Source organism: Taudactylus pleione, unplaced genomic scaffold (genome assembly GCF_031769625.1).
Source record: "Taudactylus pleione unplaced genomic scaffold, aTauple2 ptg000256l, whole genome shotgun sequence".
Lineage (NCBI taxonomy): Eukaryota > Metazoa > Chordata > Amphibia > Anura > Myobatrachidae > Taudactylus > Taudactylus pleione.
Window position 1 is genome coordinate 1,507,317 of NW_028284658.1, and position 25,672 is coordinate 1,532,988.

Here is a 25,672-nt window from a genome sequence, read left to right on the forward strand (position 1 = left end):
GATTAGGACTGTCTTAGAAAGGGACAGTGTGCCGAAATGAAAAAGATTTCTATTCAAAGTGAAATTTCCTGTGTTAAGAAGTATCCTCCTCGGGTAGCAGGTGGTTGGTCCTTTCTCCCTCCACTGTTTGTACACTCAATGTAAACTGTAATATTCTCAGCCATGAAGCCTCTGAACGTGTGAGGAGAATTCTACATTTATGTTTAAGTTATAAAACGCCAACCAATGCACTTTTAACAAATGAATAAAATAAGAGCAAAATGGAGCAATCAGTGCTTTGTCTTTATAGTGCAGGTTACACTTTATTATTATTATTATTATTATTATTATTATTATTATCATTTATATGGCGCCACAAGTGTTCCGCAGCGCCTTACAAAGTACATAGACAAAAAAGTAACCATTGACTTACAATACAATACAATACAGGACATGGATAAACATTGCTATATTAGCGACCTTAACGCCCACATAAGCAGTCGAGTGTTAGTTGCCCTAGTGGGGAGTAAGAGATAAATTCAATTACAGTAGGGAGAAGCACAAGAGGGTAGAGGGCCCTGCTCGAAAGAGCTTACATTCTTTAAGGGAGGGGAAGACAAACAGGAGTGACACAGAATGGGGTGGGCGGGGAGAAAGGAAGATGTAGCAGCAAGTTAGGATGAGAGCTGGAAGGCTTTAATGAAGTAGTGGGTCTTAAGAGCTTGTTTGAAAGATTGTAGAGAGGTGCAGAGTCTGATAGGCATAGGGAGGGAGTTCCAAAGGTGAGGAGCAGCACGGGCAAAATCTTGGAGGCGGGAGTGGGAGGAAGTAATCAATTGGCATGAAAGGCAGCGTGTATTAAGTGAATGAAGAGGGCGGACAGAAGAGTGAAGCGAGATGAGATCAGAGATGTAAGTGGGAGAGGAATGGGTGAGGGCTTTGTAAGTGAGTGTGAGAGCCTTGAATTGGGTTCTGAAAGGGAATGGGAGCCAGTAAAGGGCTTGCAAAAGAGGGGAGGCAGATGTAGAGCATTTGGAGAGGAAGATGAGCCGAGCAGCAGCATTGAGCACAGACTGGAGAGGAGAGAGATGGGATTTGGTGAGGCCAGCTAGGAGAAAGTTACAGTAGTCCAATCTGGACATGACCAGTGAATGTACAAGGGTTTTGGTAGCATCCTGGGTGAGAAATGGTCTGATCTTGGAAATATTCTTGAGATGGAAACGACAGGACTGCGAGAGGTTCTGAATGTGTGGTTTGAAGGAGAGGGAAGAGTCCAGGACAGGATGACTCCAAGACAACACACTTTGGGACTAGATGAGATTGTAATGCCATCTATTAATAAAGAAATAGTGGGACATGATGTTATGTGGGAGGGTGGGAAGACTATCAGCTCAGTCTTAGACATATTAAGTTTGAGAAATCGCGGGGCATCCAGGAAGAGATAGCAGAGAGACAGTTATACGAGTCAGTAGAGAGCGGGAAAGATCAGGTGAGGAAAGGTTGATCTGAGTATCATCAGCATAGAGATGATAATGGAGGTCAAAAGAGCTTATGAGTTTACCTAGAGAAGACGTATAGAGAGAGAATAGGAGAGGTCCAAGAACAGAACCTTGGGGAACACCTACTGTAAGAGGCTGTGGGGGGGAGTAGTCACCATGAGAGGAAACAGAGAAGGAATGGTCAGAGAGGTAGGACGACAGCCAGGAGAGAGCAGTGTCACGTAGACCAAGGTAGTGAAGGATATGCAGCAGTAAAGGGTGGTCCACAGTGTCAAAAGCAGCAGAGAGGTCAAAGAGAATGAGCAGGGAGTAGTGGCCGTTGGATTTGGCAGCAAGGAGTTCAATGCTGACTTTTGTGAGGGCAGTTTCAGTGGAGTGGAGAGAACGGAAGCCAGACTGAAAAGGGTCAAGGAGGGAGTGGGAGGAAAGAATATGCTCAAGGAGTTTGGAGGCAAAAGGGAGGAGAGAGATTGGTCGGTAGTTAGAGAGAATGTTAGGATCAAGGTTAGGTTTTTTAAGAATGGGGGAGACATGGGCATGCTTGAATGCAGAAGGAACAGTGCCAGAAGAGAGGGAGAGATTAAGGAGGTGGGCAAGATGGGAGCAGGCAGAAGGAGAGAGGTAGCGGAGGAGGTGGGAGGGGATAGGGTCGAGGGGAGAGGTGGAAGGGGGGGAGAACTGGATAAGGGCCTTAACTTAGTCTCCAGTCACAGGGGAGAAGGATGTCAGAGTCGGTAAAATGGATGGGGAGGGGTGATCCGGGAAAGGAGGAGGTGGAGAGCTGGGGGACTGGTTGGATATGATGTCCTGATGTATGGAATCAATTTTAGATGTGAAATAGGTAGCAAAGTCAGTGGCAGAGAGCAAGGAGGGGAGATGAGGAGGGGGTGGGCAGAGGATGGAGTTGAAGGTGGAAAAGAGACGCTCGGGATTTGAGGACAGGGAGGAGATGAGATTCTTGAAATAGGACTGTTTAGAGAGGGAAAGGGCAGCACTGTAGGATGACAGCATGAATTTGAAATGGAGAAAATCTGCCTAAGAGCGTGATCTTCTCCACTGTCGCTCGGCGGTTCGTGAACATTTTTGCAGGTATCTGGTGCATTTGAAATGCCAGGGTTGAGGTGTGGATTTGCGAGGGTGAGTAGTGATCGCCGGAGCAACAGAGTCATGAGCAGAAGTAAGGGAGGCATTGTATAGGGAAGCAGCTTGTTCAGCGCAGGAGAAAGAGAGGATAGGGGAGAGAAGTGAGTCAAGTAGGGAAGAAAAGAAAGCAGTGTCGATAGCTTCAATGTTATGCTTAGTGATGGTGGCTTTCAGAGGTAGTGGAGGGGAAGGAGAGAGGGATAGGTTAAAAGAGAGGAGGTGATGGTCAGAGAGGGGGAATGGGGAATTGGAGTAGGCAGAAATATCACAACGGTGAGTGAATACCAGATCAAGCAAATGCCCATTCGCATAATAGCTTTATCATTTAGCTCAATTGGCAGACCAATCAGCAAGCATAATTGGGAATGGTACCCCACTTTTTATTTTGATGGCTGTTGCTGTGTTTTTATGCAGTACAGTGTACACCATCTGTAAATCTGCCAGTAATCTTCCAGATTTCTTGAAGATGGGAAAGTAAATACTGATAGTGTCAGATTATTAAATTATGTAGCAAAAGTACCAAGATGATTTGGATATTATATACAGCATATATTGATGCTTTGTACTTTAGTGAACTTCCAAAAGAATATTCTGTAGATTAATCTGAGACAAGGTCGGACTGGCCTACAGGGTTACAGGGAAAATCCCTGGCAGGCCCCAATGCCTGAGGGCAAACCCCATCATCCAGACTGTGCTCTCAAATTATACATTGTTACTCAATTAGAGTTCTAATTACCTTGTGAAGCAGGAACATGGATGAATGTGGGTGCTGGTTTTGCTTTTATAGAAACTACGTGAAGATTTTGCCCTTCTGACAATCAAATTGGGCACTTTCTGTATGACACACTCTCTCCTCTTGTCAGCTCTGGGCTTTAGCATAAGTTAGTTCCTGCCTCTTGTTGGCATGTATTTTGCCTTTAAAAGACCTAATGAGTTCTCATTGAGTTATAGACACTTCATGTTCAGCACCAGGGTTCCCTATCACATTTACAGTGCATTTAGGAGGTATATATATATACTGAGAGAGAGAGAGAGAGAGAAGAGGGTCCACAATCATGTGCTTTACATATGTTACATTATAATACGTTCAGAGGTCTATGGTGTATTCACTACACTGCATTGCATTTCTCTTATCAATCTGATACATTATCATGCATTTAGAGAGGGGGTATATAGGTTGGCATCTGGATGATTATTGAAATCTGCAGCAAAAGACAGGGTTTTTCCCCAATAAAAACCTAACATATATGTATAAAATTTGTACTCAGGGACAATCACAGTATTTCTATAGGGGGTGTTGCAAATGCTTGATAATAGAGTGACTGTGACCATGAAGGGGACATACAATAGCACTTAAAAAGCTATAGTTTGCCTCGTGCAAAGTGCAATGTATGTAATATTTTGGAAATAATGTATACAGGGTCAACTATCAAAGTAAGCCATTAGATGCGTCAGTAGGGCCAATCTTTTTGAGTTCAATGTTTTTTTTTCTCCCGCATCTGTGTAACATTCTACAATAGAAAAATCTATGCTCTGTGGACCATTGGAGCTGGTCCGGGAGTGTGAGGGAACAGCAGAAGAACCTAGCACTATTGGTCCCCTTATACACTGGAGAGTATATATAACGCAGGACTAATAAATAACAACATATATTATTCATAGTAAAGGCTGTAAGGGAGAAATTCTGAAGAACTAACTTTCTGTATCAAACATATTTATCTATTTTAAATTACAAATGTCTGGAATCATTTGAACATCCCATAATACATTTGCATACAGTACATAATATAACCAATAGACGACAGAACTTTTCTAGGTACACAGTCTCCCACCTCATGGTAAGACACCTGTTTCTTCTTGCAAGCTGCTGCTCTCCAGTCTTTCTGGTCCAGTGCTCTGATTGAGCACTTAGATCTGTAAAAGGAGAGTGTTGTTGAGTGTTCTGGTGTGGCATAGTTGGGCACTTACTGTACCTCACCTTGAGGATGTTGAGATGTTTACATGGACCTGGAACACTGGTCAGACAATGACTTCCTGGAACGTGACTGTGATTAAAACCAGACAGTTTGGACAGTTAAGATAAGTTCACCCATGCGTACGCGCATACTAAGGTGTCACCATGCCAGTAGCCCCTACCTGGCAACCCAACTGGCTCCTGGGGGTGGCCTGAGTCTGTGCATGCACTCATGTTCATTGGACAGGAGAAGTCACACAAGGGTACAAACACAAATGGTCTTCCCTAGAACTCACATGCATTGGGCAGACCGGTTCTACACAAACAAACAAAACAAGAACACTACTCATCAGGGTACTCTTTATAGTAATTTTACTGTACTTGGGCTCATTCCGTGCAACAAAACACACACAGCACACCCACATTAGCTATGCTACCTTCGGGCCTACTTTCATACAGTGATCCACCCATGTCAGCCTAAAGAGCAGGAACTATACAAGGGCTATACAAAAAGAGCTATGCCTCAGTGTGACAAACAATAACAGAATGGGTGTTGTGTACCAACTTAATGCTACACAATAGACCCTAACACTATCCCCTAACATGCAAACAGTACAGTGAGGTATGATCAATAAATAACAGATGGGTAATTACACCATTAGTCTACCTTTCATAGGGGCTCACTAGGAAATCAATTGCTAGGTGACAAGTTCACATAGGCCCACCACACATACACACACATGGGGAATGACCAGCCATCTGTGGCACCATAAGGCAACTGCACAGATGATTCAGTCTGTTTGGTAGGAAAATAAAGCAGTTTTGTTGGGAAACTGGGTTATTGATGTGGGAGCCGATAAGCCTCTCCACATCCCTATGTAGGATCCTGCATGCACAAGCCTAGTACTCAAAGATAATCCCCTGCACAGTTAAACTGACTTTGCACCATTTATGCTGACTAACAAGCCATGAGTGACTTGACTGGCAGCTACCAATTGACTGCCGGCTTTTGATCAATGATTGGCTCGTGGCCAGCACCAGATTTGAAATGCCACTGTGGCTCCTGCATCGGAAATGGGATCCAATGCTCGGTCCCAGTAGCAGCCGCTGAATGTCCCTAGTGAGACATATCTCTACATCAGACCTGGTAGAAAAAACTGCTGTCCCTGGGAATGTGTAGCAACTCTGTATGTCCCTCACTCTGTGGAGAGGTGGGTTTTCTGGGCAACTGAACCTCCCCCTTCACCCGTGTTTTCCTATGTTACTCTGGCGCAGACTTAGAATGATGTACCCTGGAGGTAATGCAGATTCACAAATATGGTTTAGAATTATAACATGAATATAACAGGACTTGAATGGAATGAATTGAATTGAAAAATCTAATATTCTAAAATAATATAAATCCTCGCTTATGATTTTACTTGCCAATAGCAAGGATTAATAATCTAATTGAATTTCTTTTTATTCATTTGTCTTTTTAGGACATACTTCTAATATCAGTCAACGTTTGCAGAGCTTGGGACGAACCTTTAACCATTTAAAGAATGTCTGCACCAATCAAGCTAAATTGTATTATTTTCTCCATGTTATCACACAAGAACCTGGAGAGTCCTCATATAGCTTTCATGGTAGCATAGTAATTGTTTTAGTTATGTGAACAATAGGTAAATACATTTTGGTTTGGATAATTGTCGTAGTATAAAATGACAATTAAAACTTATTTTTTAAAGCTCACTTTAAATTACAATGATTATATAGTTTAACATTTCTGGTTAATTTATAGATATGGTGTCCAATGAGCTGTAATGAACGCTTTCATTGTCTATTCTTAAATATTTGACCTCAACCTTGCAAATAACACACTACACTGTGTTTTGGCTTTAATAAAATAGCAATCTACAGTATTAGTCTTTCTTTCAAACTATTCATATTTTAGGTGCATGCATTAAAGGGAGTTTTTGACATGGAAACTCACCATTTTGCTACATTACAATATATGAATAAGATATTGTTATTTAAAAGGAGAAAACAATACATGTCCAAGTTACCATTCATCGCCCTTCATATTTACAGTAGTTTATTCTTTTTCGTTTTTGATAACCATGTTAGATTTTGCTGCATTTATAGCAAACCTCCATCAAATATTATTTCCAATTAAATAAAATAAAGCCACCAATCAGATATCAACTTCTGTTTGTTTGTCTATGATGATATCAGATTGGAAAACACTACAAATGTCATTTACAGGTTATCATTTGTTCTCTGTAACATGTTATTAACTAATTCCTAATAATGAAATATAAATTATGCTATATTAAAGAGGACATTTTTCATATTATACACATGAATGGTGTCAGCATTACAGGATCGGAACTATATAAATAATTGATACCAGCGCTAAATGCTAAATCAGATATGAATTAAAATAAATGGATGGAATATGATAAAAAAGTTTAAACATTTATTAACGGGATCGGTATGAAATACCGCCGGACCTATGTCTGGCGGTTCAAATCCCGACGTCGGAAGCCCGGCACCAGTGAAGATCCCGACAGTGCTAAAGGTAAGTACAAACTAACCTAACCCCCCCACCTAACCCTCCTTTAGGGGAGCCTAAACCTAACCTCCCTCCCTAGTGCCTAACCAGTGGCGTGACAAGGGGGGTGTGGGGGGTGCGGCCCGCACCCGGGTGTCACCCGACGAAGGGTGACACCAAGGTGCAGACTCCCCTTCAGTGACAGGAGCCGAGTGCTGCACTGTAGCATTGAGTGCAGCACTCGGCTCCTGACATTGTAAGGGAGCCGGCACTGCCACAAGGCACCTTCTGCACCCCCCTGCAGTAACCACCGGGGTATGGGCTGCGAGGCCACGCCCCCGTCCCGCGAGGCCATGCTCCTTTTTGGCGGCGCACAGCATCCCTCCCTGCACCAGGTGACACCGTGGGAGGGACGCCACTGTGCCGAACCCTAACCCCCCTCTAAGTGCCTAAACCTAACCCCCCCTTCCCTGCAGCCTAAACCTAACCCTCCCGGGGGGTGCCTAACCCTAATCTCACCCCGGGGGTGCCTAACCCCTAACCCCCCATCCCTTAGTCTAACCCTAAACCTCCCAGGGGGGTTCCTAACCCTAAGTCCCCCCCAGGAGCCCCTAACCTAACCCTCCCCCCCTTCGATCAATATGCTGGGTGTCGGGCTCTCGGCGTAGGTAAAATGATAACCCGATGCCTGTCATTAGACCCCTGCCGGGATTAGACAGTCTGGAAGCTGGCAGTCGGCATTTTGACTGCCGGCTTCCTGACTGCATTCCTTTATTAACACATAGGTGAATAATAATAGTAATAATGTTCAATGTAACTTCACATACAATATAATAGCTAATAGATCAAAAGGAATTAATATGATTAAAAGAATCAATGTGCATTATGAGATCTGGTTACTGTACTGATTCATATTAGTCTAATGACTCTCTCATTAATGTACAAAGTCTCCAATATAAGCAGCAGGATATTGCCAGTTTCAGGAATCCTAGAGTCCAAATAGTCCCTTTAGCAACCAATGTTTAAACAGTATTGGGCTGATCAGAAGCAGCCACGCCCTGCGCAGAATGGGACTGAGACGCCCATTACTGTGCATGGCGAATCAGCGAGTGACCGGAAATGGGGGCGTGGCCTAATTAATATAGGCCACACTACAAATATGACTATATTTGGGGCTGCCCGTATGCAGGGCTGCCATCAGGGGGGGACTGCAGGGACTCCAGTCCCGGGCCCAGAGAGAGAAGGGGCCAGGGTAACAGAGGTGTGGAACAGAGTGACGTGCGGTACCGTTGGTGGAATGCACCGGCACCGTCACTGGTGGAATGCACCGGCAGCCAAAGAAGAGGAGAAGAAGAGTCTCGGTAGCATTTAAAACACTGAGGTGACCATGAGCCAATCACAGCTCGTGGAACGGCAGCCAGCCAATCAGCAGCAGCCGCTGATGATGATTGGCTGCAGTTCTGTGAGCCAATCACAGCTTGTGGAACAGCAGCCAGCCAATCAGCAGCGGCTGCTGCTGATTGGCTAGCTGCCGTTCTGCGAGCTGTGATTGGCTCATGGCCGGCTCAGTGTTTTAAATGCTACCGAGACTCTTCTCCTCATCTCTGGCTGCTGGTGCACACTGCATTCCACAAGTTACGAGAGATACCGCACACCACTCTGCGCTGGCTGTCCTCTGAACTCCGAACAGTAGGTGAAGGACAGGTGACGTCTGCTGCGCTCAGTTGCAGGCAGGGGCTGTCTAATTTATGTATATATATATATATATATAGTACAATCACACACATACATTTGGGTAAGTGCTGTTATATTATTTGCTGTGCTGACACATTTGTATGGTTTTAATTTAATGTAGCTAAGCAACAGACCTTTTTTTTCTGTATGTTTTGTCAAAACTGGATTACTGGCTGAGACAAGATCAGTTTAAAATTGAATCGCAGCGACACCATCTTGCGACTGGCCGCAAGACGCCATTTTGCAAAATGGCCACCTAAGCGCCATTTTAGATAAACTCACACTTCAGTACATGTGGCGATAATACTATTAGCATTATGCGAATGCATCTATGACCATCACCATAGGTTAAGGCGATTCACCAAAAGCCCATTTCATTACTTTACGTATTATAAAGGATATATATTTCAGAAATGGCTTTACAGTATGCCAAAATTGCATTAGAGCAAGTGGCCAGGTGACAACTGGCTTGTGTAGATAAGCTTCCTGGATAGTGTGTGCCCTCACTACAGGTGGTCTGGCTCAAATACACACCTTACATTAGCAAGCTTCCTGCAATTACATGATTTCAAAGACTAGAGTGTCATCTTAGGTCTGTCTCTTGTAGCTGGGTTATTTGCATTTCACACAAGAGACTGGGAGAATAAAGAGTTTTTCTTTTGAAGCCTGGGACAGGTGGGGGGGGACTGCTGACAGGGCGGGCATGTGGAACTATCTGGCTCAGCATGTCACACTGCTAAGATGTTCACTTAGTGAGAGTTAAGTGCACCCTTCCTCATACACACATTAATACATCTTTATATCAAACCCCGAATACTCACACATTACATATTCACACATAAGGTTTAATAAGCTTTAAAGTATATGATTTAAGTTGGTTCAGTTAGTTTAAACGCTGTGAAATAAAGATATTTGATAACTAAGGTTCTATACATGTTAAGACAGCAGTGTTTGGGTTCGTACTGATGCATACTCTTATAATATATATATAAATAAGTGTGCTCAAATGCTGGGATTTTAATCTTCTTGCTGAATGCTGATTGACGGAGGTTTTCTTTCTGAATGCCGGGATCTGGTCCAGAGGCGCTGCATATGTATACTGTACTTGGGTCTGTATAATTCCTTTGCGCTAAATTGCGCAATAAATAGCGTGTAACTGACTGTACTTTTTACTTGAATAATACTTTGTGCTTTGGAACCACATGTTCTAAGTCTGGAGTCTCTATTTACTGTATGACTGCGTATGCAAATTAAGCGTCATCCTTAGAGGTTTATAGGTAGGATTTTAGAAGGTACAGGCAGGGTTATATAGAGGTTCAATTTTAATATCGTCAGATGGGGGCTCGTCGAGTGAAGTCACTTACCTACTCACACGGCACATACGTCTAGCGATATCTCAGCAAAGGGTGGAGTGGCCACATAAAGGGTTTTCCTGTAACCGCTTTGTGCTGAAAGATCGCTATCCATTTTCGTGTGAGCCAAGGAAGCTGGCTAGAAACCAGGGTACAAGAAAGGAAAAAGTTTGTTTTCCTTTGTTGATAGAACCTAATGTTTAGAGGGGTGCCGCAGTATTGAGTACGGGCTGAGACGCACTTTTGCGTACGCAGTTAAAAAGTCATTATACGGTTGTGTGGTAGTTGCATTATTGTGTATGCGGCTGGTCGCACAATAGTGTATACGTACTTCCGGTTCTGTTGCCACGTGTTTAAACAAAGCCGTTGGGGTTTATCTTTTTCAATTGTTATCAATATCTGGGTTAACGTGTATATTTCTGCGCAGGAAAAAAGTGTGTAACAGTGAATATTTGTTGGACAAAGTTAAGGGTATTGTATGATCCTTAAGGGCTAGGTGCAAGAGTTAGTCTAGCCGCTCGGTAAGTAGCTTTACCGTTCTATACACAGTAGCAGGTGTACATGTTGTCTTTGTTGTAGAGAGGTGCGTGGGAGCGGCCGACATACAAACTCCCATAGGTGTGAAAGTTGCCTTACTAAATCTTATCCAGGTGTGGAAATTGCCTTTTTCAAATCTTATCCAGGTGTGTGGGTGCCATCGACTTAAATCATCCACAGGTAAGTGAAAGTATCTTGATTGTCTTTCACCAGTTTAAATCTGTATTGAAAAGCGTAGGATGTTGTCTCAGAATGGGAGCCATGCAAACAGTAGAGATGTTAGACAATGATGTGCTGCTAATGGAGGCGCAGATCGGATCGGGCCGTCGTATTATGCATACTAAGTACAGTACTTATGCAATAAGGTATTGTGATGTATGGTTTAAAATGACGATGAAGAGTGTTAGACCGTTTCCCAGAATTGGTAGTTTTGACAAGGATGTATTAGATAATGTCCGGGATCACATCAGTTTGATGCGCTCCCGAGAGAAAAATGTAAAATATTTTGAATGTTTGAAATTGTGGCAGCATGAAGGGGATGTGTGGCTTAAAAATGTGCAAGCGACGCAAGCTGGCGTTGCCAGCGCATTGCCAGAAAATGCATCCGCAACGCTGAATTGCAATGCGGGCGAGCCGCAAAATGGTGCGCACGTGCGGCAAGGTAGCATTGTGGAGAGTATTGCCGGCAGTTCACGCTCACCTCCCCCACCTTATGTGGATGGAGGTGCAAGTACAGTTACCAAAAATACCCATAAAAATGTAACAAGCAATTTGTACCCCCTCTTAAGTAACCATAAAGAAAATGTCTATGATGTGTATGATGAACCTATTGTAATGTCTGCCATTTCCCATGCTGTGCAAATAACAGATGCTGCATCACCACAATCACGGGTGGTGCCGCCATCTCCATCGGTAACAGCAAGGGAAGTGTTAACACACTCTGCACCCATAGAGGAAGTTGTTAATACCATACGTAGCAGTAGCAGATTAAACCCCCAGCCAGGTAACCAGGTCAGAGGTAGCAACGCTACCGGTCTGCATCCCATTCGGACGATAACTGTTCCAAATGGAAATGTAGATGCGAACGGTGTAGTGCCCACGAGGGAGGTAGTAATGCATTGTCCTTGGACAAGAGCAGAACTAAATTCCATCATAAATGATTTCCCTGATCCCAAAAAGGAACTGGCCAAATGTCAAAGATTTTTGAGAAATTTGGGTAGTTCTCATGAGCCCACTAATAAAGATTGGCGTGTGGTGTTAAGGGCCTGTCTGCCACGCAATACCGACGTGACAAAATTTATCACGGATTGTGTATTGGATGGTGGCATTCACTTAACATACCAAGTAAACCAAGGTAACATTTTCCGCATTGTGACTTAATTGGGTATATATTTTCCAGTAGTAGTTAACTGGAACAAAATTTTCATAATCAAGCAAAAGGAGAGTGAAACTGCAGAAGACTATTGCGACTGGGCTCTGCAGGCTATCACCCAGTGCACTGGGATAGAAGATATTAAAGATAGCACTCACCATAGGGGAATAATAGTCACGGTACTCATGGACGGTCTGAAGGAGAACTTAAAGACTCGGGTTCAGACCTCACAGCCTGGCTGGAGGGGACTTACAATAGATAATCTCATAGAGTCTGCCATAGAACATGATAAAAACATCTCAAAAAAGAGGGAGATCCAGAGTGGAAAACTAATGGCTGCCAGTATCCAAGCTCTGGAAGGAATGACGGTAACATCACAGCCAACAGACACACTCGCACCTGCACACACACTTACACCTACCCTCACTAACAACACACAACAACAAACAGCTCTACTCCACTAACCCAATACAACCACAGGTCCCACACTCATATCCCCCACAATACCCTTACCCTCCCTATCCTTACCCATATCCACCACCTTTACCCTCTGCTCAAACCTCACAACAACACATGTTTTCACCTGATCCACGGACATGTTTTAATTGTAAACAAACAGGACACTTAAGTAGAAATTGTACAGTAAAACAGGTAGGAAACCCAAATCAGGGAAGACCTGGATATCCCTATAATGGATATGCACAGAGACCAGCAAATGTTCAACAAGCACCAGCTCCAATTGTGGCCGTAAATGCTTTATTGGAGAATGGTAACCAATTCTAGGGGTCAGGTCATACCTGTAGTCTACAGATAGTCAGGTTAACGGGAAGTACTAGGGAAGAACCGGTCATGATGGTTGATGTAGCTGGTACTGAATATCCTTTTCTTGTAGACAAAGGGGCGACCAGGTCAGTGATGAAATCTCCCATTAATTTACAGGTGACCAACGAGACAGTACCAACAATGGGTGTAACAGGTAAAGTGGAACGTTATCCTTTAACAAAGTCCACAGAGGTTACTATTGGGCCGTTGCATACCAGACATTCTTTTCTTCTGGCTGCTGCGACCCCTACTAACCTGCTGGGAAGAGACTTGTTATGCAAAATGGGTTGTGTTATATATTGCACCCCTGATGGTGTATTTTTAGATATCCCAGAGAGAATGGTATACGAGATGCGGGATATGTTAGACACTCCTCAAAGGATAATGTATCACTCTACTGTTGTAAAAGAAAATCCATCACAGGTAGATGAAATGTTGTCCCAAATTCCAAATTCCCTTTGGACTAAGGATGGACAGGACACTGGATTAATGACAAATGTAAGCCCTGTAATGGTAAACTTAAAAAGCGGTAGGCAAACTCCAAAAATTCCCCAGTACCCACTAAAACAGGAAGTAGAATGAGGGGTGTTTCCAATAATTGAGCGATTATTGCAACAGGGAATTTTAATTCGTACAGCTAGTGTAGCCAACAGCCCCATTTTTCCAGTAAAGAAGAGTGGTGGGAGGGGTTATAGGCTGGTACAAGACCTTAGAGGTGTTAATAAGGTAGTAGAGAGCCAATTCCCTGTAGTGCCAAATCCAGCTGCCATCCTGATGCAGATCCCACCAAATGCAACCCATTTCACTGTCATTGACCTCTGTTCTGCTTTCTTCTCTGTGCCTCTCCACCCTGACTGTCAGTACCTATTCGCATTTACATACAGAGGTGTGCAATATACATGGACACGATTATCCCAAGGTTTCATAGACAGCCCCAGTATCTTCTCCAAGGCATTGCACGACTGTTTACAATCTTTTCAACCTGCCAATGGATCTGTTCTAATTCAATATGTGGACAATTTATTGCTATGTTCTGACTCGTTTATGTCATGTTTGAATGATACTAAACTTTTGTTACTTCATCTCTCGCATACAGGACACAAGGTGGCTAAGGACAAGTTACAGCCGTGCCAATCCAGAGTAAAATATTTGGGACACTGCCTAACCCAGGGGTTACGACATCTTACAAATGATAGAATCCAGGCCATACAAAACATGACACTGCCGCAGAATCAACAGCAAATTCGTACCTTCTTGGGAATGTGTGGATATTGCCGAATGTGGATCCCAGGTTTTTCTATATTGGCCTTGCCTTTACAGGAACTAGTCTCTTCCTCAAAGCCCAATCGTGTCATACACACTGAGGAATCAGAACAGGCTTTTCTTAATCTTAAGGATAGTCTGACAAAAGCTCCTGCATTGGGAATACCCGATTATGGAAAACCTTTTGATTTGTATTGTACGGAAGCCGATGGTTGCGCTGCAGGTGTCCTTACACTAAAACATGGTGATGCCAGTAGGCCCGTAGCATACTACAGTGCCCAATTGGACACGGTAGCAAGATCACTCCCCACTTGTTTAAGAAGTGTAGCAGCTACCGCTCTATTGGTGAGTAAAAGTGAGGACGTAGTACTGGGCCGTGATATGATTGTCTACACTCCCCATGCTGTATCTGCTCTGTTGAATTCAGCTCAAACCAGACATGTCTCTTCAGCTAAGTTTACCAAAAGGTGAACTAGCTCTAATAGCACCTGCAAATATCATGGTTAAATGTTGCAGCACGCTGAATCCAGCAAAGTATTTACCATATGTACAACATGATGTACAAAGGGTGGAGGGAGATTAGTTGCTGGTCAGAGGTGAGTTCAGAGGACATAACGATACGCATGATTGTATGACATACCTGAATCAGACCTTTACTGCTAGACCTGACATACATGACACATCATTAGAGAATGTGGATGTGACTTTTTATACGGATGGGAGTTGTCATAGACAAACAGACACAGGTGAATTATGTACAGGTTATGCTGTTGTAAATGACACAGACATCATAGAAGCTAAACCACTTGGTCCTCCTCACTCAGCCCAGGTGGCAGAGTTAGTAGCACTAACTAGATCGTGTGAACTGGCAGTAGGAAAATCTGCTAACATTTACACTGACTCGAGGTATGCGTTTGGGGTGGTGCACGATTTTGGGGCTCTATGGCGTCTGAGAAATTTTATGACAGCAGCAGGCAAACCAGTTGCATACTCCCGACACATAAAACACCTTTTAGAAGCAATCAAACTGCCCAAAACAGTGGCAGCAATTAAATGTAAAGCCCATACATGTGAGGATGACCCGGTGTCATTGGGCAACAACAGGGCTGATGAAGCTACAAAATGGGCAGCAGGGTTGAAAATGTTTTCTCCAACTGAAAAAATTATGTCTTTCCAAACAACTGATATGCTGAAATTAATTGAGATACAAAATTTGTGTTCAATTCAGGAAAAATCCATTTGGAAGTCCATGGGATGTGGGCAAGAGTCCTCTGGGCTCTGGAGGGACGGACATGGTAAACCACTAGCCCCCAAGGCATATTACCCCAGCCTAGCTGAGGCAGCACACAGTCTGACTAATCTAGGAAATCAAGGTATGTGCAAGTTGGTGAGGACATACTGGTGCGCACCAGGTTTTTCTTCACAAGCAGAAAAGATAGCAATGTCCTGTCTGACCTGCCTGAGGAAGAACATAGGGAAAGCGATCCCTACCAAACCGTCCCACATTCCACCGACTGATGTACCTTTCCAGGTGATACAAATTGATTTCATCCAATTACCACCCTGCAGGAACCTTAAGTATGTATTAGTGTGCACCGATGTATTTTCCAACTGGGTTGAGGCCTACCCAGCGGCCACTAATACTGCTGTGTTTACTGCCAAGAAAATAGTCCAGGAATTTGTATGCAGGTACGGTATCCCTAAAATCATCGAGAGTGACAGGGGTACTCATTTCACAGGTGATGTTTTTCAAAATATGTGTAAGCTGATGGGTATTAGCCGACTTCATACCCCCTACCGACCGCAAGCCAGTGCCAAGGTAGAGAGGATGAACGGGACTATTAAGAATAAATTAAGTAAAATCATGGCAGAGACTGGACTAGGATGGCCAGAAGCATTACCATTGGTCCTACATAGCATAAGGACCACTCCCAGACCCCCTCTAAATCTGTCCCCATTTGAAATACTGTTCGGTAGACAACCTCATTTGATTATAAGTCCACAGGAAGACTTGAAGGGTAACAACGAGGTAACTGTAAAGTATCTTATATCAATGAGTAAGAAGTTAAAGCAACAGCAGCAGAAACTGAAATTGTTGTCTAATGATATGCCTGAAACTAACTGTCATGATGTTGAACCAGGAGAATATGTTATGATCAGAAATTTCTTGCGTTCAGGTTGTTTGACTGATCGGTGGGAAGGTCCATACCAGGTGCTGCTGATGAGTACTACATCTTTGAAGGTGGCCGAGAGAGATACCTGGGTCCATTCCACTCACTGCAAAAAGGTCAATCAACCGGTGGAGAAACAAGTCGGAGACAAGGCTGATAGCGTGGACCTGTCAATCGCGAGCTTGTTCTGGGAGAATTGAAAAGGTCGTAGTGAGATACCTGAACTGAGAGAAATTTGCAGATCTTGTTGTGACAATGGACAGGCCTGCTGTGTTCATTTTCATATTCTCTTTTAGAGTATTCACCATCCTGGTCGGTTTGGGGATATCCTGTGTCTGTGATGGGGGACCGATTGAGGAAACAGGAGCTGATGGCAGTGCTGATGGAGTGGAGTCAGGAGGAGTGCAATGCCAATCAGGGGAGTGGCTGACCAACCTTAGTACTGTTATTGTTAAGAGAGCTGTCATTCTGGATACTCGGGGAAGGTGTGGAGGTTTGTTGTCTGAAGATTCCTGTATTTGTGAGCTTTGTGGGTCCCTAGTTGATGAGAACTGTATCCAACGGTGCCAACCTAAATATAACCCGTACTGGGGTGGGTATCCTTTAGAGGATTATCACAGCATGGTAGGCAAAGTGTTAAATCAAACTGATTGCTGGGTGTGTTCACACGTGCCACAGGGACAACATAACATAGGGTTGGTGCCATTTCTGCTGAATACCATGGAAATTTTAGAATTACAAAAAGGGAAAACCTTGGATGGAAAATTTCTCTCATCCAAACCACCTCATTTCAAACTCTATCAATTCCAAGTAGATAGATCACTTTTGTGTTTAAACATAACCAACCCCAATAAACCCAGAGGTTGGGAAGTGAAGGGGAATAATCAGATGATGACCTTCTCACAAAGAGCTGATAATGAGTCCATAAACCATGATCTGCTACGCTCAATTAAATCTAGTCGGAAACATTTTAGGTATCTGTATACACTGAGTTCCACCAAGGAAATTTTGGTAAGGTGCCAGATGGTTATTGTGCTAAAATAATGCAGCCAGAGACTTGCATGAACCAGATGGAAAACCCAGAAATAGGATTGTTTGCAAGATAAATGTGCTTATTGATAATGATGCATACCATTCCTTATGTTCTCCCTGATAATGTTTATTTTGTATGTGGAAGAAAAGCGTATAAATGGCTCTCCCCGAGTTCCGAAGGTTTGTGTTACCTGGGAAGAGTAGTCCCAGAAGTTATGACCCTCACACATGTTGAAATGCTTGGTATACATAAAAACACACCATCACCATATCTTCACACGCAATATGAGCACAGAGGCAAGAGAAATATGATACCTGGTGATGTGCATAAAGCCGCTCAGTTAATTAGTGAGACAACTGGCTTTCAAGTTTTAGTGGCACTGGATCCCACCAGGATAGCTCGGGGAACACTAAATTTTAGATATATTCAGGAACTTGCTAAATTGCTAGATAATATCACCAAGATGTACGATGACACATTCAGGTATACAAGGAGAGAATTGCAAGCGTGCAAGAAAGAACTGGTGCAACACAGGCTAGTATTGAATTATTTAACTGCCGTTACTGGAGGGTATTGTGTAATGTTAGCCACCCAATTTGGAGTAAAATGTTGCACTTATGTCACCAATGATACCAGCAACCCTAAGGAGGTGATAGATCGGAGGATGGATGAAATTCTGCAGCTAAAATGGGAGTTTCGTAAGAACCATAATGCTTCAGTGGCTGAAGTAGGGGAAAAGATAGAAGGATGGGTTTCATGGCTGAACCCAGTGAAATGGTTCTCAGGTCTAGGGGAATGGGTCCAGGAAGTGATCACCAGCATAGGCAAATTCTTAATCCTTATACTGATTGTCATCATAATAATTGGCATATGTGTCCGGTGTGTTCCTATTGTGTTGAAGTGTGGAAAATATAAAAATAGAGTAAAACGAAAGAATGAAACTATGATGGTGGCCAGTATGAATACCGAGGTAAATACAGAACTGCAACTACAACCCTTGAGCTAGGAAATATCATCATTTAATATATTATATTTAGCCATGCATAAAAATGTATTATTGAAATGTTATTTTTAAAAACACCAAAATAATGTAAAGTCTCAATTCCCCTTCAAGACTGCTTTTATAAGACTGGTGCATTCCCACACCTTTCACATGATCTTCCAAGATCCGTGGTGTGCGTATAATAGTAGTTTTATGTCCCCACTCAGAGACACATTATTGATGGATTAAGAACCACCTTGTGCCATCCCATAATAACACTAAATAATATGTAAATGTAAGCCTAAATTAAATTGTAATAGCAGATTGTGATAGCATGTTGTTCGCTATCAAAGGGTGGACTGTCAAAACTGTATTATATATATATATATATATAGTACAATCACACACATACATTTGGGTAAGTGCTGTTATATTATTTGCTGTGCTGACACATTTGTATGGTTTTAATTTAATGTAGCTAAGCAACAGACCTTTTTTTTCTGTATGTTTTGTCAAAACTGGATTATTGGCTGAGACAAGATCAGTTTAAAGTTGAATCGCAGCGACACCATCTTGCGACTGGCCGCAAGATGCCATTTTGCGAAATGGCCGCCTAAGCGCCATTTTAGATAAACTCACACTTTAGTACATGTGGTGATAATACTATTAGCATCATGCGAATGCATCTGTGACCATCGCCATAGGTTAAGGCGATTCACCAAAAGCCCATTTCATTACTTTACGTATTATAAAGGATATATATTTCAGAAATGGCTTTACAGTATGCCAAAATTGCATTAGAGCAAGTGGCCAGGTGACAACGGGCTTGTGTAGGTAAGCTTCCTGGATAGTGTTTGCCCTCATTACAGGTGGTCTGGCTCGAATACACACCTTACATTAGCAAGCTTCCTGCAATTACATGATTTCAAAGACTAGAGTGTCATCTTAGGTCTGTCTCTTGTAGCTGGGTTATTTGCATTTCACACAAGAGACTGGGAGAATAAAGAGTTTTTCTTTTGAAGCTTGGGACAGGTGGGGGGGGACTGCTGACAGGGTGGGCATGTGGAACTATCTGGCTCAGCATGTCACACTGCTAAGATGTTCACTTAGTGAGAGTTAAGTGCACCCTTCCTCATACACACATTAATACGTCTTTATATCAAACCCCGAATACTCACACATTACATATTCAAACATAAGGTTTAATAAGCTTTATAGTATATGATTTAAGTTGGTTCAGTTAGTTTAAATGCTGTGAAATAAAGATATTTGATAACTAAGGTTCTATACATGTTAAGACAGCAGTGTTTGGGTTCGTACTGATGCATACTCTTTCAACAGAATTCCGGTACTATCAGTGTGAAGATCGCATCATGCATTCCCAACTTATGGACCGCAGAGACTACAAGCAACAAAATGTATATTTTAGGAACAACTGTTAGGATGTAGCATGGGGGCGGGGAGGCGGAGACCCTCAGTTGTTAGAGGCTGGGTGAGTCTATTTGAACCAGCCTGTTAAATGCACTGTAACATATGCTTCTCCCCTGGGAACCAATGATATCAGCAACAAACGTCTCTATTGTCCTGTCTATTCTGGGGGGGTATAAATATGTGTGCTCAAACACTGGGATTTTAGTCTTCTTGCTGAATGCTGATTGACAGAGGTTTTCTTTCTGAATGCCGGGATCTGGTCCAGAGGCACTTCGTATGTATACTGTACTTGGGTCTGTATAATTCATTTGCGCTAAATTGTACACAGATCATAGCGTGTAACTGACTGTACTTTTTACTTGAATAATACTTTGTGCTTTGGAACCACATGTTCTAAGTCTGGAGTCTCTATTTACTGTATGACTGCATACGCAAATTAAGCGTCATCCTTAGAGGTTTATAGGTAGGATTTTAGAAGGTACAGGCAGGGGTATATAGAGGTTCAATTTTAATATCGTCAGTTTATATATATATATATTTATATTTGTACACAACACATCTTATGCTTAGGTATATTAAATTAAAAACATGCAAATAGAAATGTCAGCACAGCAAGTAATATAACAGCATTAAGAACAAATAATCTGTGCCGCCAATAGGTCAAGCCCTCCCTGTATAGCTCCACCCACATCCACAGCTCCGCCCACCTCGGGGGGGCTGCCTATTTTTTCAGTACCGGCTCCACAATTTCTGATGGCAGCCCTGTCCGTATGGCACGCCGCACGCCTCCCGTTTAACGTTAGTCTGGGTTGCGAGCCCAGCACTCCGTCCGTAGCTGAGCTGCCCATGGCCCTCTTCCTGCAGTGAATGGATGCTGTGTGCCATTCTCTTTTCCAGGGTCTGGCACCGCTGTATAGCTGTGGCGGTGGAGGTGCTTAACCTCCCGACCTCCAGTGGGACACTTCAGCCCATGGGTGGAACAGAGGGGCAGTGCCTGAAAAACAGAACTATCCCTCTGAAATCGGGAATGGTTGGGAAGAGCGCGCCCTCTATGGGGTGGCACACCTGTATGGCTGCACTGGTCAAATGTGCCTTGGGCCAGCCCTAGGGCTGATGTAGATCCACCGGATAACCTCTGCAGCCACCTGTAGTAATTAGGAGATAGTCCAAATCCTGAAGAAACTGCACACTTTTAACCCAGCGAAACACATTGAGCGGTGCCTACATGTTCTGGATTTACTGTTCTGTACTAGACCTTTAGCATATTCTCTTTATTCTGTATTAGGCATATCTGTATATTTCTATGGAGATAGTAGTATATCATCATGAATACTATTAACTTGCCCTCAAAGTCTCTCATTCTGATACATGTAAATGTTGCACCATTTCTGTATCTCTAAAGGCTCAAGCATTACCACATAAAGAAGAGGGGAAAGGGGACATCACTGACAGGTGCCACACTGTATACTAAAAGTGGAGGAGAGAAAATTATTAGTTAGGAATGGGTGTGCAGTGGTAGGTGTACAGAGTACATAGCAGCTGTATATAGGTATCTGGGAAACCAAAAAGCCAGAGAGTCTTGAAGAAGTGGTCCTGGTAACTAGATCCAAAGCTTTCTCAGCAACCAATGAAATAAAACCCTGGGTTCCACCCATGGGGAGTCTACCAGGGATTGTAAAACAGTAGAGAAACTTTCTGATTAATTTATAGCTGAACTAAAGCTCCAAATAAGACAAATTTGGTCCAGACCAATAATGGATGGGAAAATTGTTTTCAGACTATAAATAATTTATACTCTACATTAAGTAGAGATATGGGCCAGTATGAAGATGGGAGGAGAGAGTCTCGATCTGGTTTCTGTAATTTTCTAATAATAGCAGAGTTAAAGTGTAGAGGAAGGTCATCTTTGATTATAAAGGCTTTAAAAATTGCAGAGAGTGAATTAGTCATATAAGGCCAGAGAAATATATGAAATTTTGCCACTCAATCAAAGTTCTCCTTTAGGTGGAAGTGCACTCCATATATGAGCATTCATTAAGCACATGCTGCACCTCTTTAAGCCAACAGTCTGGATACATCTGTGTCTTTACAGAAATCACATATTTATACAAGGGTGGACAATGAGTTAACAGATGAGACCCAGAGACTGGTGTCTCTTTACTATGCACATGTCAATGAGGCTTCCAGGGCAATTAGTCCTTTTTGATGAAGAATTACCCTAGTTTCCTCTATGACCTCTAAAGCATGTTACCTGGGAATAAATTCTTTAAAGACATTCATTATTTAATAATACCCAGGATCTTCACTGCTTGACCTTTAAATACTCCTTTGAGACCGAAACACAATACAAATGGTAGGACAGTATAATACAATCACTTTGCACACTGTTGTGTCTTGCAGCAGCTTCTACCCTCTTGGATGAGGAGGGGACTGTAGTCCCAGATGGCAGTGTCCCGGCACCTGTTCAGTTGATCTGATAGTGCTTCCAATGGGAAGCCACTTCCAGTCACAATGTAGCCAGTACAGTCATGGCCTGCAACTGGCTTGCTGAGGTGGCAGATTTTACTGGGGGGCTGCAGCCATGGGTTGTATCTATTAACTTGGTTAGATGTTAAGATGGCAATTTGTTTCCTGCAATCTGCAGTGTGGTCTTAGGGGGCAGTTAACGTTCCATTACCTCCAGGTGCGCTGGATGGAAGCTGAAAGAACATTTTAGTGGCCATGTTTTTAATAATAATTCCTTATACTTCTTGTCCCAACAAATAGTATATTTTATCTGAAAATCTATTTAATTTAAATTTTGGATAACCAAAATCAAAAAAAGCAAGTAGTTGACAATTGCATTCATAAAACATGATCATTGAGTGCGATGAGCAATATTAATTTTTTTCATTAGGCAATGTTGTAAGACATGGTTATTTTTTAAAATATAATTTTATTACATCTTAGTATAGTTAGTATATTTTATGAAGGAAGCACCAAATAACAGAATGACTATACTCATCTATATATTTGAGCAATTTTTCCTTAAATTAATCACTGGTGGTGCTCATCATTTTTAAAAACCTACAGCACATTGAAAACTGAAAAGAATGAAATGTGGAGGCTTATTAGATAAAGAAAACTCTTCGAGCCTTATGTAAAATCTCCTAATTTACAGTATATGTGGTTGGAATTAGAGATGTGCGCCGACCCCCGTGTTTTGGTTTTGGACCCGTATCTCCTCTGGTTTTGGATCTGGATTGGTTTTGCCAAAACCGCTACTGACGTGTTTTGTTTTTGGTTTTTGGTTTTTGGTTTTGACTCTGTATTTTTTCTAAAAAAATTGATAAAAACAGCTAAAATCACATAATGTGGGCCTGTTTTTGTTCCTACAGTAATATTAACCTCAATAACATTTATTTCCAATAAATTTTGACCACCTCACAATATTGATTTTTTCATCTAGTTTAGGGCCAAAAGCTTGCATCCAGCTAGCTGGCTGACTAAGCTAAGCGACAGCAGTGGGCAGTACTAACATGTGGCAGTTCAGCTTCAAAGTTCCAACATGTGTTATACAGTGTGCGTTGGATACACCAGTAGTGCACTTACTGTGACAGCAGTGTCGGCAGTGCGGGGTGTTGGCGGTGTCCTCAATGCAAGAGTGCCAGTGGTGTCCTCAATGCGGAAGTGCCGTCGGTGTTGGCGGTGTTGGCTGAGTGGGGGTCCTGGCAGTGTCCCGAGTGCATAGTGTTGGCAGAGCGGGGTTGCCAGCGGTGTCTTCAGTGCAGGAGTGCTGACAGTGTCGGCTGTGCGGGGATGCCCTCAGTGTGGGAGTTGCATTAGTGCGGGGTCGCTGACAGCGTCCTCAATACATGGGGCAGTAGTATGGGCAAAGCCGTAACTAGACTTTTTGGTGCCCTGTGTTAGAGAGAGCATTGGCGCCCTTTTCCCCCCATTTTTTAAATAGGGACATAAGATAGTGTAAAAAAATTATTGCAATTGCAAGAAAAAGAAGACTCCTTTGTGGGGCACTCTTAATAAAAGAAAATATTATATATCTTTCAGTAAGAAATTATAATATTAAAATATCAAATTTATTAGTATACTCATTTAAAATATATGGGAAATATAAAGTAGTGGATTTATTTCCTAATTATAATTCAGTACAAAGTATCAGGGAGTCCACAATTGACTCTAAATTACTAATAGATTAGGCGAAAATATTTTTAGAATGGTACTCCTTCATTAATGAACAACATATTTACCCAATGGGATATATAAGGAATAATGGCCCTCATTCAGAGCCGCTCATTAGCGGCAGTACGCTCGTTCCGAGCGATGTTTGCACATCTGCGCATGCGTACGCTTTTTAGTACGCATGCGCGAACCAGTCAGTGCGGCCGAAAATCCTTTGTACGCTATATAGCGAGTGCCTGCTATTTTGAGTGACAGAATGAGGCGTATGTGGGTGGTAACAGGGGAAGGTGCTTGAAAATGGGGAGTGGAGATCCGAACGCAGGCGTGCTTAAAGGTCAAAGCGGGCGTTTTATGGGTGTGTATATTTAAAACAGCAGCGTCATTGACCACGTCACTGGGTTAATTTATAGCCAGAACTGCACGCAAATTTGTGGTAGCAAACACCAACCACAAGAATAGCGAGCAGTTCATACGCTGGTCGATGTACTCGATTAATCTAATAAATAGCGGACATGACGTAGGATGCGTGCGGCCAGGGGGCGTTTTTAACAAATAAACGAGCGTATGTTTTGCTCGTTCGTTCAGACTTAGAGGTGTGAACAGACTGCAATGTGCGTACGGATCATTTGAATAGCCACCCCTTGTTTTTAAACGAACGACCGCAAATAGCGTACGGCTCTGAATGAGGGCCTATATCTCTCAGTCACAAGCACTTTTTTAACGTCACAATTCTGGGATTATAAACAGTATAATTCAAATGTACAGTACTATAGAAAATTGCTATATTTCATTTGAGCAAATGAAACACAACAATGGCTTTTGTGTGGCTTTCCACAGTGTTGAAAGAACATTTCTTTGCAAGATAATGTCAAAGTTAAATCAATTCAAGGGAGCAAATAGCAGCATGGAACATATTGAAACAAAATTGTCACAATAAATAGATACAAATATAGCAAGCAATCTAAAATAATTTGAGACAATTGTCCCCTTCTGGACAGAGAAATATTTAGCCACATAACAATCTATACTGTCAATACATGACAGACCATTTCTGATAGTTTGAGACAGTTGTCCCTATATTAGCCGACAGGTGCACGCATATAATGCCTTCTGCTGTAATCATAGTCATAACCAAAGCTGTAATCATTATGCATCCATTTATCTGTAATTCAAAAAAGAATTGTGAACAAAGGTATCCCCCATCCTGTTATATATACATCATATGTAATTAATGTGTGTAATATTCACTTAGATGGAATAAGCAAGAAAAAGTAATTCACAAAGGTGTCTCCCCACTTCTGCTGTCACTCCAAAATTGGGGTGATGAGAGAGTGAGAGGGACTAGTGTCTCATGAAACAACAGTAAAGTGTAGAGACTGTTAAAGATTTCAGGGTTGTTAGATTAGCTCTGATACCAGTGGCATTGCAGAGATAAAATGCGCCCAAATCAGTCAGCCTGAACACCTGGAGTGAGAGAAAAGAGAAATATCTATTAATACATTGCTTCCCTTAAATTTAATCCCAGTAATGGATGGGTTAATGTGGTGCTATGCTGAGACTGGGGTTTCCTAATAGGACTGTAGTGTCGCCTATAACCTTAAGCTTCCTATAGACACTGTATACTAGTGAAGGAAGTATGTCAGGAGCTAGGGAGACACATAGCCCTTGTGGCTGGGTATACTCAC

General features: G+C 42.5%; 1 protein-coding gene across 3 annotated transcripts in view; it reads left to right on the forward strand.

Moving 5' to 3' along the window:
* BPIFB6 (BPI fold containing family B member 6) overlaps positions 1-6,370 on the forward strand; it is an 80,630-nt gene extending 74,260 nt beyond the window's left edge. For all 3 annotated transcript variants that reach the window (XM_088480779.1, XM_088480780.1, XM_088480781.1), the window contains one exon: positions 6,057-6,370. In XM_088480779.1, the coding sequence (XP_088336905.1) occupies positions 6,057-6,116 (60 nt within the window). In that variant the 3' untranslated portion in view covers positions 6,117-6,370. The remainder of the gene's footprint in view (positions 1-6,056) is intronic.
* Positions 6,371-25,672: the final 19,302 nt, after the last annotated feature.